This window comes from Nanorana parkeri, unplaced genomic scaffold (genome assembly GCF_000935625.1).
Source record: "Nanorana parkeri isolate BGI_ZX_2015 unplaced genomic scaffold, ASM93562v1 scaffold1437, whole genome shotgun sequence".
In the NCBI taxonomy this organism is placed as follows: domain Eukaryota; kingdom Metazoa; phylum Chordata; class Amphibia; order Anura; family Dicroglossidae; genus Nanorana; species Nanorana parkeri.
Window position 1 is genome coordinate 374,727 of NW_017307705.1, and position 14,538 is coordinate 389,264.

At 47.4% G+C, this 14,538-nt stretch overlaps 1 protein-coding gene across 3 annotated transcripts in view; it reads right to left on the minus strand.

Moving 5' to 3' along the window:
* EFR3A (EFR3 homolog A) overlaps positions 1–14,538 on the minus strand; it is a 77,240-nt gene that overhangs the window by 41,966 nt on the left and 20,736 nt on the right. For all 3 annotated transcript variants that reach the window (XM_018569978.1, XM_018569979.1, XM_018569980.1), the window contains exons 10-12: positions 11,025–11,136; positions 4,116–4,167; positions 2,575–2,747 (exon numbers count right to left, since the gene is read on the minus strand). In XM_018569978.1, the coding sequence (XP_018425480.1) occupies positions 2,575–2,747; positions 4,116–4,167; positions 11,025–11,136 (337 nt within the window). The remainder of the gene's footprint in view (positions 1–2,574; positions 2,748–4,115; positions 4,168–11,024; positions 11,137–14,538) is intronic.

Genomic DNA, 14,538 nt, shown 5'->3' on the forward strand with positions numbered 1-14,538 from the left:
TTGATTAGAGTAGTGGCGCGAGGTTTCACATTATTCACATGCCAGTTGTTATGCACACTGTTGCAAGAATGTAGCACGAATCGACTGCCGTCTGTACCTGTATCATGTCTTAAATAAAAAGCATTATTTAAAAAAAGAAAAAAAAAAAAGGCTGCCATGCAGGCTACAAAACAAGAAAAAGCAGCTCAGGTTGCAATGCTTACCTTCAATCCAGAGCTGCCATGCAATACTTTTATTTCACCACAAGATGTCCTCACTCTTGAGTTAAACCTGTGGTTCTCAACTGATGGGTCGCGACCCGAAAGTGGGTTGCAACCCCATGTTCAGTGGGTTGCCGTGTGCCTTCCACTGTGCTAGGTGAGACGCTCCCCAACCTCCCCCTAGCACAGCACTGTCAGTTTTTGCGTTTACAGAGGTTGAGAACCAGGATGTTAAACGACACTGGGAAGACTAAGGATATACTAAGAACGAATGGGTGTCATGGTCTCACCACCTTAGTCCCCATTCACACCCAGGTGTTTTGTTTCTCAAAAAGGTAGGCACGCCAAAATAAGGAATCCCATTCATTTCTATGGTCACTGTTCGCACCTGAGCGTTTTGTTACAAAGCAGAAAGGCCTGTCGCTGGAAAAAGTACATGAGCTACTTTTTGGCAGATTACAATGCTCTTTGGTCCTATAGACTTCATGGGAAGAAAAAAAAACTTCTATGGAAGTCCCGCTTCAATGGAAAACTTTGAACGACAAAACGCTCAGGTGTGAACAAGGGCCATAGAAATTAACTGGATTTTTAAGTCTTGAGCGTTTTGTCACGATTGACTTTGAGCGAGAAAATGCCTAGGTGTATTTGGGGACCAAGACTCAGTTCACACCTAAGCATGAGCATTTTTGCGCATTCTCGCCTAGAGTTTGACACATTTTTGCTCATGTACTTTTTACAGCATTTCCATGTTATACAGCTTGTGACAACGCTCAGGTGTGAAGGGGGGTCATTAACATGAATGGGATTTGTTGTGCTGAAAGTTTTGTATAAAACTTAGCTTTAAGCGTCAACACACCTAGGTTTGAACAGGGACAAAGTGGGTGTCACCATGGCGCCCTCCATTTATAGCAGGAGTGGGCAACCTCGGCACTCCAGCTGTGGTGGAACAAGTCCCATAAGGCACTGATAGGCTTACAGCCACAGGCATCACCCCCAGAGGCAGAGGCAAGATGATGGGACTATAATCTCTCCTTTAGTTTTATATTTGTATTGAGATTGTAGTCCATCACAGGAGAGATCTTGGAGCGGTGACTACTTTACAACACACACAGGGACAAAAAGTAGCCCCCCTCCAGAAGGAAGGATGGTGTCAGCGCCAATTTAGAGACGATTTGAGGATCTACAGCCGAGTGATACACAAATAAGATACATTGTTGTTCATAGTTAAGGAACTACAATGTATTTTGAAGATTTAACTCCTGAGTTTAGTGTCACTTTAAAGCAGAGAGCAAGATGAAAATTTGTATGGTGGTCAGAATGTGTGCCACCAAAGATTCACTTTAACCAGAAGATGTAATTTCAATGCAAACCAATATATATAAAAAAAAAACATCAAGGAGAGAACACATTACATTTTGGATCCCATTTATACATATGATAGACAATATAGCTAGTAGTAGTTTGTCACATTCAGCTGGACCTGTTCTTGTTCAAGTAACTTAATAAAAAGAGAATCCAGGATCATTATGGAGGCCCCCAAGCCTGCACCTAAATAGTTTAGCAATAGCAGCTGCTGTACTTCTATCTCCACAGGTTCCCTTTAAATATATTGGTGTTAAAGAGACACTAAACTAGGAGTTCAATCTTAAAAATGCATTCAAGTACCTTAACCATCAACAAAAATGTACCTTGTAACCTTGTGCACCACTCCGCTATAAATCCTCAACTCATCTCTGAATTGGTGCCGACACTGTCCTTCCTTCTGGAGGGGGGCTACTTTCGTTCCCCATGGTCCCTTGCTCTGGTGATGGACTACAACCTCTCCTTTAGTTTAATATTTGTACTTAGATTGTAGTCTATCACAGGGGTGGTGACTACTTTTCAACACACACAGGGACCATGGGGAACAAAAATAGCCCCCCTCCAGAAGGAAGGACAGTGTCAGCACCAATTCAGAGATGATTTGAGGATCTACAGCCGAATGATACACAAAGAAGATACATTTTTGGTAATAGTTCAGGTACTTGAATGCATTTTAAAAGATTGAACTCCTGAGTTTAGGCTCACTTTAAAGCAGAGAGCATGCGGATGCTCCAACACAGATCCCATTCGCTGGGATCTCACTTCCTGCATTTCAGGAGCCAGAAGTATATATACACTAACTTTTTTCCCCATTTTTTATTTGCCTTCATGATGCTATTTAGTATGGGGGAAGGGGTGCCGATATATTATGTGGACCTTGCTTTTTTTTATCCCCCGCATTATAGGACTGCGTGTTTTAAATATATATGTGTGCATATATTTAAAAAAAAAAAGAGTCCTGCAAAAGAAAACAGACAGGAGGTCAGCGAGTGTGCTTTGATCAGTGGGGTACCTGATGCCTCGCAGCTTTGCTCGGTTGTCATGACGATCTATAAGATTGTGCAGAATCTCCAGCACTAGCTGGCGCAGGTCCGAATCTTCCATCAGCGACGGCGAGAGCAGAGGATCCAGAAATGGCGAGGGGAGGGCGGCCGCTATGGTCTTCGCTTTATAACCCGAGGTCACCTGTCAGACGAAAAAGGAAAAATCAGGTATAATATACCCAATAAATAAAGCAACCGCACAAATGTATAGAGGAGGATGTCATGACTGGCCTCCTTTTGAAAATGCTAGTTGCTTGGTTGTGTCTGGTTGGAATCACTGACCCAGCAACTATGCAGCTCAATAAAGTCATAAGTAGCTCAAAACTTCTGATCGGCATGGGGGGCATCAGTGCATTGAGTCACAAATGGCAGTGGGCATCACTAATTAAGTCTTAAAGGACTGGTTCACACCTGCGTGTTCCATTTGCGGAAACGCGCATGCGGTGCAATGCATTCCTAACAACACCGCAAACACGGTTGGCAAGTCGCGAGTGCAATGCGCAGAAGGAAAAAAAAACTTCGTCCCACGTGTCGCACAAAATAGTGCAGGAGCCTTTTTGCCACGCATGTATGACCCCATCGAATTCAATGGGGCGGGAAGTAAACGTGAACCAGGCCGGGATGCGCAGGTGTGAACCAAGCCTGAGGCAGCAAGGAACTGGTTACAAGAACGGGGTCTGGAAAATTATATTTTAAAAAGGACAGGTTAGCAATAGCAACCCCCATACCCTTATTATAGGGGTAGGCAACCACAGCACTCCAGCTGTGGTGACACTACACATCCCATCATGCTTGTGGCCATCAGAGTCTAGCAATGCATCATGGGACAGCTGGAGTGCCGAGGTTGCCAATCAACGGCCCACTCAAAACATTAACAGTCTTAAATATCAACATCAGCCTTTGCAAAGTCCATGTAAGACAAACCGTATAAGCAGTACATGTCACTACAATGAAATTTACTCATTTAAAAAGGGCAAGTATAGTATTGTAATAAATATACCCGGCCCCAGCCCCCTTAACTAGGCTAAGCTGACCCCCCACTCTCCACACATGGTACCTACTTGCATCATATAATGGCAGTGGCTTCCTGCATTGTCTACAGCCCGCCCTGTACAGAGCTAGTGCAAAGCTGGCAGCCCCTGCCTACTAATGTCTCCTAAATCTTAATTGGAACATACCCGTTCAACAGCAGGAGCGGCACATTCAAGTCTACAGGATGTCTGTGAACATGTCCAATAAAAAAATAAAATAAAAAAATATATCCATCTCTGCATCGCTTTCCATCCATCTCTGTCCATCCATCTCTGCATCTCTGTCCATCCATCTCTGCATCTCTGTCCATCCATCTCTGCATCTCTGTCCATCCATCTCTGCATCTCTGTCCATCCATCCATCTCTGTCCATCCATCCATCTCTGTCCATCCATCCATGTCCATCCATACACAGTATATAATATAATCTATATATTCTATATTGAAAAGAAGAAATAAATCAGACAGCCCATACTTACCATGAGCAGTGACCTCAGCAGCATAATCTGGATCCTTTTTGTTCCCAAATCCCTGTAATAACAGAAGAAGAACACATATTACACACCATGTATACAGACATCACTCTTGCAAGGACAAGCGATAAATCCAGACCAAGCAAACAAAAAAAGAAAATGAGAATATCTGCAGGAAGGATTTCTGGCTATTATGTTTAATGTGCGGCCTCTCGGTCACCCGTTTAGAATACCCCTTTGTTTTCTTAAAGTTGCACAACATTCACGTCACACTAGCCAAATAAATCCCAGGTGCAACAAGATAAAAAGGTGTGCAAAGTCTTACAACCCGAGTAGAAAATCCTGTCCCCTGCCACCCGTTCTTCTCTGTGTGAAAGCAGTGGTCTCTGTGCAGAGGTCTAAACAACTAATCAATAATAATCGATTATGAGAATAGTTGGCAACTATTCTCATTATCGGTTAGTTGGTTGAGAGAGCGAGAAGGGGGGGTAGAGAGAGAAGGGGGGGGAGAGAGAGCGAGAAAGGGGGGGTAGAGAGAGAAGGGGGGGGAGAGAGAGCGAGAAAGGGGGGGTAGAGAGAGAAGGGGGGGGAGAGAGAGCGAGAAAGGGGGGGTAGAGAGAGAAGGGGGGGGAGAGAGAGCGAGAAAGGGGGGGTAGAGAGAGAAGGGGGGGGAGAGAGAGCGAGAAAGGGGGGGTAGAGAGAGAAGGGGGGGGAGAGAGAGCGAGAAAGGGGGGGTAGAGAGAGAAGGGGGGGGAGAGAGAGCGAGAAAGGGGGGGTAGAGAGAGAAGGGGGGGGAGAGAGAGCGAGAAAGGGGGGGTAGAGAGAGAAGGGGGGGGAGAGAGAGCGAGAAAGGGGGGGTAGAGAGAGAAGGGGGGGGAGAGAGAGCGAGAAAGGGGGGGTAGAGAGAGAAGGGGGGGGAGAGAGAGCGAGAAAGGGGGGGTAGAGAGAGAAGGGGGGGGAGAGAGAGCGAGAAAGGGGGGGTAGAGAGAGAAGGGGGGGGAGAGAGAGCGAGAAAGGGGGGGTAGAGAGAGAAGGGGGGGGAGAGAGAGCGAGAAAGGGGGGGTAGAGAGAGAAGGGGGGGGAGAGAGAGCGAGAAAGGGGGGGTAGAGAGAGAAGGGGGGGGAGAGAGAGCGAGAAAGGGGGGGTAGAGAGAGAAGGGGGGGGAGAGAGAGCGAGAAAGGGGGGGTAGAGAGAGAAGGGGGGGGAGAGAGAGCGAGAAAGGGGGGGTAGAGAGAGAAGGGGGGGGAGAGAGAGCGAGAAAGGGGGGGTAGAGAGAGAAGGGGGGGGAGAGAGAGCGAGAAAGGGGGGGTAGAGAGAGAAGGGGGGGGAGAGAGAGCGAGAAAGGGGGGGTAGAGAGAGAAGGGGGGGGAGAGAGAGCGAGAAAGGGGGGGTAGAGAGAGAAGGGGGGGGAGAGAGAGCGAGAAAGGGGGGGTAGAGAGAGAAGGGGGGGGAGAGAGAGCGAGAAAGGGGGGGTAGAGAGAGAAGGGGGGGGAGAGAGAGCGAGAAAGGGGGGGTAGAGAGAGAAGGGGGGGGAGAGAGAGCGAGAAAGGGGGGGTAGAGAGAGAAGGGGGGGGAGAGAGAGCGAGAAAGGGGGGGTAGAGAGAGAAGGGGGGGGAGAGAGAGCGAGAAAGGGGGGGTAGAGAGAGAAGGGGGGGGAGAGAGAGCGAGAAAGGGGGGGTAGAGAGAGAAGGGGGGGGAGAGAGAGCGAGAAAGGGGGGGTAGAGAGAGAAGGGGGGGGAGAGAGAGCGAGAAAGGGGGGGTAGAGAGAGAAGGGGGGGGAGAGAGAGCGAGAAAGGGGGGGTAGAGAGAGAAGGGGGGGGAGAGAGAGCGAGAAAGGGGGGGTAGAGAGAGAAGGGGGGGGAGAGAGAGCGAGAAAGGGGGGGTAGAGAGAGAAGGGGGGGGAGAGAGAGCGAGAAAGGGGGGGTAGAGAGAGAAGGGGGGGGAGAGAGAGCGAGAAAGGGGGGGTAGAGAGAGAAGGGGGGGGAGAGAGAGCGAGAAAGGGGGGGTAGAGAGAGAAGGGGGGGGAGAGAGAGCGAGAAAGGGGGGGTAGAGAGAGAAGGGGGGGGAGAGAGAGCGAGAAAGGGGGGGTAGAGAGAGAAGGGGGGGGAGAGAGAGCGAGAAAGGGGGGGTAGAGAGAGAAGGGGGGGGAGAGAGAGCGAGAAAGGGGGGGTAGAGAGAGAAGGGGGGGGAGAGAGAGCGAGAAAGGGGGGGTAGAGAGAGAAGGGGGGGGAGAGAGAGCGAGAAAGGGGGGGTAGAGAGAGAAGGGGGGGGAGAGAGAGCGAGAAAGGGGGGGTAGAGAGAGAAGGGGGGGGAGAGAGAGCGAGAAAGGGGGGGTAGAGAGAGAAGGGGGGGGAGAGAGAGCGAGAAAGGGGGGGTAGAGAGAGAGAGCGAGCACTAGCGATTTTTTTTAATGCAACCAATCGATTAGTTGGAAAAATAATCGGCAACGAATCACTTATGAAAATAATCGTTAGCTGCAGCCCTAATGTATTTAGCTAGTTCAATGTTCAGTGGGGCGTTAAAGTAGAACTATGGGGTTAAGGCTTTTCCCCATAGTTTTCCTTATGGTAACGAGAGGACACAAACTAGTGTCCTCCCGTCACCCTATGCTCAGTATACCGCGAGCTGCCGCTCGTAGTATACTAAGACGCCGCAGCTGAAGCAGATCCCGACAATTAGGGGGGATATATAATCTTTGGTGAAGCTGCAACGTAATCATTTCCCATATGACCCGCGCCTCTTATGCCAATGGCTGCGCCGGGCCTTTTCCATACTACATTAGTACACACACATCACATCACTAGGATACAATCCGTCTTACGTTCTCAGTCATATGCTACTCCAGTAAAACTATCAGAAGCCTTTTCTGCATTTGTTCCATCCGATTAGTTGTCTTACTGATTTTTAACAATGAAGCTCGAGTCTACCCGAAGCGCCCCAGCGAATGTCGTGTTGCCGTGGTAACATGCGACTGCTGCCATAGTAACAGACATCGGTGCATTACACTTCTCATTAACTGCAAGACATCAGATCTACAACAGCAACTTCATAAATAATATGAGGGTGACGGGGTACAGCAAAGACTGGAGATGGATCTTTTTTTTCCCCCGCTGTAGAAATACAAGTCCCAGCATGCCCATGCATCACCCTACCCCAGCCTTTCTCAACCAGGGTGCCGTTGCACACTGGGGTGACTTCTGGCTATCTCAGGGGTACCACAAAATTTAGTGATGGTAGGAAACAGAATGGGGAACTGTAATGTTAAAGGGGGGATGATATGAAGTGGGGGCCCGGATATAAAGGGGGTTTCTGATGCTATTGACATGAAGGGGGCTACTGATGTAAAGGGAGCTTCTGATGTAAACGGGGGGCTACTGATGTGAAAGTGAAAATTCTGATGTGAAAGTGGGGCTACTGATGTGAAAGGGAGAATTCTGATGTGAAAGGGGGGGTTTATTGGAAGGGAGGACTGCGATGCAAAGGAATGACCCCCACTTTTCCATGTGTTATTGTGTGGGGTCCCTCCTCACATTTTAGACTGGGGTGCATCAAGATTTTGCATACTTTTTAAGGGTGCTGTGACTGAAAAAAGGTTGAGAAACGCTGCCCTACACAGGTGTTCCACAATTATGGTCATGCTGAGCATTACAGTTCCCCAATAGCTAGCAAGTGAAAGCAAAGCAAGTATCCCTTTATCAGGGGAAGTGGTTGGGGCAGGGGGCTGGCAAAGACGCAGACCTTCCGTTTGTGCTTTAAGGCTATGAAACCTTTCACCAAGTCAGACGTATCGCAGAGAACGAGCCGCTCAGCTTCCCTTTCTCACTCTGACATACGTGCATGTAGACTGGATCTGAGCGTTAATAAAAGTGTCTCATCCAATGCAGAAGATGCTGTATCAGGCGCAATGTAAAAATAGAACTTCTGTCTGGCTACGGTCTGCACGGTGTGCCAGTGCGGAAGTTTGCACAAGCTCAGCAACACCTTCAGATAATAAAACTGGTTAAGAGGCCAAAAATAAAAAGATACAAGAAATATGTAAAAAGATAAAATTTTACCAAAGTCTTTGCTACCAGCAGAGGTATGTTCATTGGAAAGTTGAATGGCGGCATGGGTAGGGTTTACCTTCAGGGCTTGTTCACACCAAATGCAGACCAGATTTCTGCACACGCAGTGCAGTGTGTTTTGCCACGTTTTTGTAAAAAAAAAAAAATATCTTTTTTTTTATAGTTTAGTTTAAAATGGGCTTTCAGTGCGTCTGCATGCGTTTTTAATGCGTTTGCATGCGTTCCAGAGCAGGCAGAATAGGGCTTGCTGCAGTTTTTTTTTTTACATGCTCTGGAACTGAACGCTGTGGTGTGAACTAGAGCCCAAAATACCATTGGAATACATTGGACGCAGTTTTGATCCGGTCTGTAACTGCCCTGCTCCTGGAACATGCTTGGTGTGAACTAGCCCTCAGGGGTGAGGATAAGCTCCAAGGCAATAGCTGGCTTTACTATAAAGCGTAAAATAGCATTGGTGCTCTTGGTCTCCTGCATACTCTTTGCTGCCCCTTCCAGACTATTTGCAGCAAAGTCTGTGCGGTGGCAACAGAGGAGCATGGTTGTGTAATGCGGCACTGGGGGGTCCTCAGTTCGTATCCTGGTCAGGACACAATCTGCATGGAGTTTGCATGTATTCCCCGTGCTAGTGTGGGTTTTCTACCGAGTACTCTGGTTTCCTTCCACACTCTAAAGACATGCTGGAAAGTTAAATGGGTCCTGTATGTGTGTCCAATAGGGACCTTAGATGTACACTCTTTGAGGGCAAGGACTGATGTGAATGTGTAGACAGGGGTAGCCAAACTCCGGCCCTCCAGCTGTGGTTAAACTACAAATCCCATGATGCATCTCTCTCTGGGAGACATGTCTGTGGCTGTGAGAATCTTGCAATGCCTCATGGTATTTGTAGTTCCACCACAGCTGGAGGGCTGGAGTTTGGCTACCCCTGGTGTAGTAGGTAAAGCCCTGCATAAATGGGTGGCACTATATAAATAACTGTAATAATAAAAGAGCAGAGTTATAACCTCTACCATAAGCTGAGGGTGTGTTCCAGACCAGGCTGTACTGCTCAACTGTGCTGGGGGTCCAGGACATATCTATGCACTACAGCCATATGAAATAAAGGAATTCATAAACTGAATACTATTATTACTGATATTAACCCATTACATTCACAGGAATACAATATTTCTGTATTCGCCGTTTCATCTGCTCCACTCTGGACACCACAGGAATAGGAATCAATAGAAAAGCCATCTTCTGCTGGAGGGAGGGTAGTCTTTTGGGGTGGCACTTTTTGAAAGTCCTTCAGCACTTTTAAAAGCCCACTTACACCTTAACGTTAAAATGTTTTTAAGCCATTTCAAATGCTGTTTGGATCCCTAAAGCTGGCGATACACCTATCAATTTTTTTCGTTTAACCTGCGGGCTGAACTGAAAAAATTGACGCGATTCCTCCATGAACACAAACAGCGTGTCAACAAACAAATAAATTGAAACCAAAGCGCTGCAAACGGATCCTGATGCTGAGTAATGTGTGTGCAGGATTGCTAGGGGTGCTGCCCCACTTTAGCCAGGGGAACTGGAAAACAAAAGAGACAGAAGGGTGTCCACCCTAGTGCAGATGATTTTTTATTTTAAAAAGACACAAAATTAGAGTGCAAGGGTACTCACAATGGTTGGTCAAACAAAAGCATGTATAGGTGGTTTTCGAGGATACATAAGTTTCAGGACTGCAATCAGCCTGTGTGCCACTGGAATGTGGCGTCGTTGACGCGTTTCCAGGGTCATGCCCCCTTCTTCACGCCGCCTACCATTGCGAGTACCCTTGCACTCTAATTTTGTGTCTTTTTAAAATAAAAAATCATCTGCACTAGGGTGGGCGCCCTTCTTTTTCTTTTGTTTTACAAACAGCATGTCGATTGAGGAATCACTGCTGTATTCTGACAGGTGCCGGTGTACCTCCGTACGAAGATTTTTCCAGGCGGCTCCTTCGATAAGCTGATCGAGGAATGCTGGCTGAAAAGGAGCCGACAGCCCCACACACTGTGCGAATTTCGGCCGCTACATTAAAAACCGTCCAAAATTCGGCCAGTGTATCACCTTTACAATGGATGCTCCTCCTTGTTTAAAAAGTTTTAGGTACCTTCACAATCAGCTGGTCCCCTGAGCACTGGTCCTGATATCCTGTTTTAGGGTGGCTCCTTTCCGTTGCAGGGTTGATTCGATGGAGCCACCCTTGTGTGTGTGTGTGCTACTAAGTGGTGTGTGCGCACACACACACACCTTTACCCTGCAACTATCTTCACCCACCACCCTCTTCTTCCTTCAAAACAGTAGATGGACAGCTGCTGGAGACTTCTCTGTCCCTGTGATCTTGTACTGGATAGGAAGTTCAGGGAAGCTGTTGGAGTTGGAGCCATTAACCTCTTTGGCGGTAATCCCGAGTGTGGCTCGGGGGTTAATTTTCAGTACCATAAGCGGTAACCCCGAGCCACATTTGGGATTACAGCGTAGCGTTACTTACCTTGTCCCTCGAGCCGCGCTGTGTCCTCCGGCCGATGCCGACATCCGTCTTCCGGGTTCCGTCCCTTACGAGCATCCGTGTAGCAAGAGGGGCGGAACCGGCAGGAATTTTAAAAGTAAAAATAACGGGGAGAAGAAAAAAAAAAACGGAAATTTTTTTTTTTTATTAAATCAGACCGCCAGGGAGGTTAAACATGATGACTAAGTGCTTGGGCAAAAATGTAAAGCAATACTTTGCTGGGCGATGTATATTTGTTTGATCTAGATTCATTATTGAAAACAGTTTGAGAGTTTAATACTACTTTAAAATGCATCTTGCAGAATTGGAATTGCTTGGAGAGTCCCTTACCCAAGCTGGCTTGTGTCGAGTGTATGTGAAGATCCAAACACCGGAACTTTGCCCATAATGAACATCATGATCTCCGACCTCTGGTAGTCCGGTAAGTTGCTTCCGAAAAACCCTGGAAAAAAATGAGATACAAGTTCAAACCTGCCAAGCAAGCCAGACAAGCCCCAACTGCAGCCGTATTTCAGAGATAATAAAGAACATTTTGACATTAGATGTCACTGTTGCATCTCTGAAAAAAACAACTCATCCAGCCTCTTCTGTACCCGATAGCAGCCGATGCCTAAACTTTTTACTTGACTTGATAAGCCAACGTTTGGCTTCCCTGTTATTACATGTTAATTCGGGGGCTTTAATTTTCTCTTTTCCCATTCCAAGATCAGATATAATTGGCAATTTCTGGTTGGGGATCAGATAATGTTCACAATCAGTAGTACCATCTAACCTCCACAGATGCAACTTCAGCTTCGGAAACGAACAGTAAACAGTTGCTGAACAGAGTAAAATCGTGAAAGCCTAATTCTGTTGGCATTGCTATGCTTCAACTTTACTTTTAATATGTGCTTTAATCTCAGTCCTGTTTCTTTTCCTCTTTTTAATTTTCGATCATGGAAGCAGAGATGGTCTAAAAAGACAGCGTCTTCTTGCCCGTGACAGTATCTTTGTAAAGAACAACCCACTCTGACCCCCTTGCCCGAACTCTGTCGCAACCAGCGGCACTAACCAGCTCTTTCGCTTATGAGGGAGCATGTGACCTGCTTCCCCGTAACAGTGCTCAGGCCCAACAGCCATTCACTAGGCTTTAAAGGAGAACTATGAGGTGAGTGATTTTCACTCACCTCATAGTTCTACCCGACCTGTGACAATGAGACTGTCACAGGTCGGCTCAGTAGATTGGGAGGTGAGCGGACACATACCGGTGTTCGCTCACCTCTCGATCCTGTCATGGCTCTCCACCGTGACAGGGGAGGGGCTGGATTCCCCCCCTCCCCGCTCCGATCCGCCAGCGCTGACTGGCGGAAAGGACGGGGGAGGGGGCGGGTACAGCTGGCTCTGCCTCTAGATAGGCAGAGCCAGCTGTCAGTCACGCAGCTGGGCGGATCCAGACATAATTGTCGGGATCCGCTTCAGCGTCTTAGTATACCGCGAGCAGCAGCTCGCAGTATACTAAGCCTAGGGTGACGGGAGGACACTAGTTCGTGTCCTCCCGTTACCCTAAGGAGAACTATGGGGAAAAGCCTTAACCCCATAGTTGTCCTTTAACATTGTAACATGCATAACAGAATAATGTGACCACTCTTCTTAGGTTGCCAACAGTGATTTTCAGGGCTGGTAGTGATTAAGGAAGGAGTGGCAAAGCAGTCTAGGTAGGCAAGGATAGTATAAGAGGGTGTTAAGTCAATTCCAACTGCTGCTATCGGACACTTCCAGGTGTGCCAGGGCAGTGTATCCCCTGAAGGGTGCTGTAATTCCACCCGCCGACTGCTACTCCTCTATAGGACACAGCAGTGATAACCTGACCCTAAAAAAAGCCTACAAAAAGGCCAGGAGGTTTGTCCTAACACGGGAATATAGAAGGTAAACAAAGGTCTTACTGACAGGCTGATGCGCACTTTGAGGAGGCACGGTCACCTCGCCCATTCAAGAAAGTGTTCAAAGCCCATTTCGTGTGCACCTTACTGTATAGCTCGTGACAAATTGTTGAGTGCGTTTGTCATTTGTTTTGCTTGACTGATTTGGTGCAGTGATGCATGGGGGATCTCAGCTGCCATTGGGATGTGCGGGATCCCTTGTGCGTTCCTGTGCCTTTAATGGGAGGTTGGGCTTCCTCCTGACAAACCTGCACCCAATTTGAAATCTTCTGCCCCCGTGTACTCCAAGATTGAGACTCTCATAGTTTAGAGTTAGGACCGCACTATAAGAGGTGCCTTGGCACGGCTGTGCGGCTTTCACATTTTCTGCAGAAGACGTGTATCCAAACCTCTGTTATTAACCTTAGTGGTGAGACAAGTTGTTTTACATGCTGGTTTGTGAGTGTGCCATGATACCCTTCTACTGTTTACTGTTCAAAGACAATTTCGTGTGCACCTTACTGTATAGCTGGTGACAAATTGTTGAGTGTGTTTGTCATTTGTTTTGCTAGACTCTCCAACCTAACACCACCCAAACTCCAAAACGTTAAATAACAAATGATGGCGGTTGAACCTTACTTACCGATCGTCTGAATTATGGCATTCTGCACGATGCGCTCGTCGCTCTCTTTGGTCGCACTGGACCTGGCACTACCCGCTGAACTTCTTCGGTCCCCCAATTCAAAGTCCACGCTAAGAGTCAGATGTCTTAACAGTGTGTTAAAAACCTCCAGCACTGTCGGGCCTGGTGAAAACAGTATTTAGCTTCAAATGTAATATTTAACTAGCGCTGTGTGAAATGGAATCACTACATTTTGTAATAAAAACATAAAATAATCTACAATCTTACCAAAGGGTGTTTAAGAAACCGTTAATTCATGAGCCATATTCAATTATGTGTGCTACTAATTAAGTGCAGTAACCTACAGAAACCAATTGGAACGCCGTTAATATAATTTTGACTGGCTGCTATAGATAGGACCGATTAGTACTTACAGTAGACCTGTGGTCAAAGTTTTAACAAATGTGCAATATGAACTTTATATGCTTCCTTTACATCACTGCAAAGTGACCTGTTGATCCTACCAGCCAAGTCCATAGACTGCAAATTCCTTTGATGAGAACATTACCCCACCACTAGTGAATTCATGACAGTGTTGTCACCCTTACTTTGTATGTACCCATCAGGACTAAAGCAGGACGTGCCACTGTAGAATGGAGTGTGACTTCAATTTTCAAATCTCATTGGGCTCGCTGAAAAGAATGGTCTCGTGGACCTGAATTTAAAAACTTTCCATCTTATAGGAAACATCCAGAAATGTTAATTGAGCCCAATCTGTTCCCTGACAAATGTACCTTTTGCCTTTTATTCCTCCTGGGAAGTAATAGTAGTGCATTTCCTGTGCCTAGGTACTCCTGTGCATGAACCCCATAGCTGTATATCTGCAGTGTGAGATCTATAGGCACTGCTGCCTTTCACTGCTAGTCTCAGGAGATCTGGAGTGAGCTTTGGTGAGGTCTAAGGCACTGCTGCCTCCGACTGCTAGTCTCAGGAGATCTGGAGTGAGCTTTGGTGAGGTCTAAGGCACTGCTGCCTCCGACTGCTAGTCTCAGGAGATCTGGAGTGAGCTTTGGTGAGGTCTAAGGCACTGCTGCCTCCGACTGCTAGTCTCAGGAGATCTGGAGTGAGCTTTGGTGAGGTCTAAGGCACTGCTGCCTCCGACTGCTAGTCTCAGGAGATCTGGAGTGAGCTTTGGTGAGGTCTAAGGCACTGCTGCCTCCGACTGCTAGTCTCAGGAGATCTGGAGTGAGCTTTGGTGAGGTCTAAGGCACTGCTGCCTCCGACTGCTAGTCTCAGGAGATCAGGAGTGAGCTTTGGTGAGGTC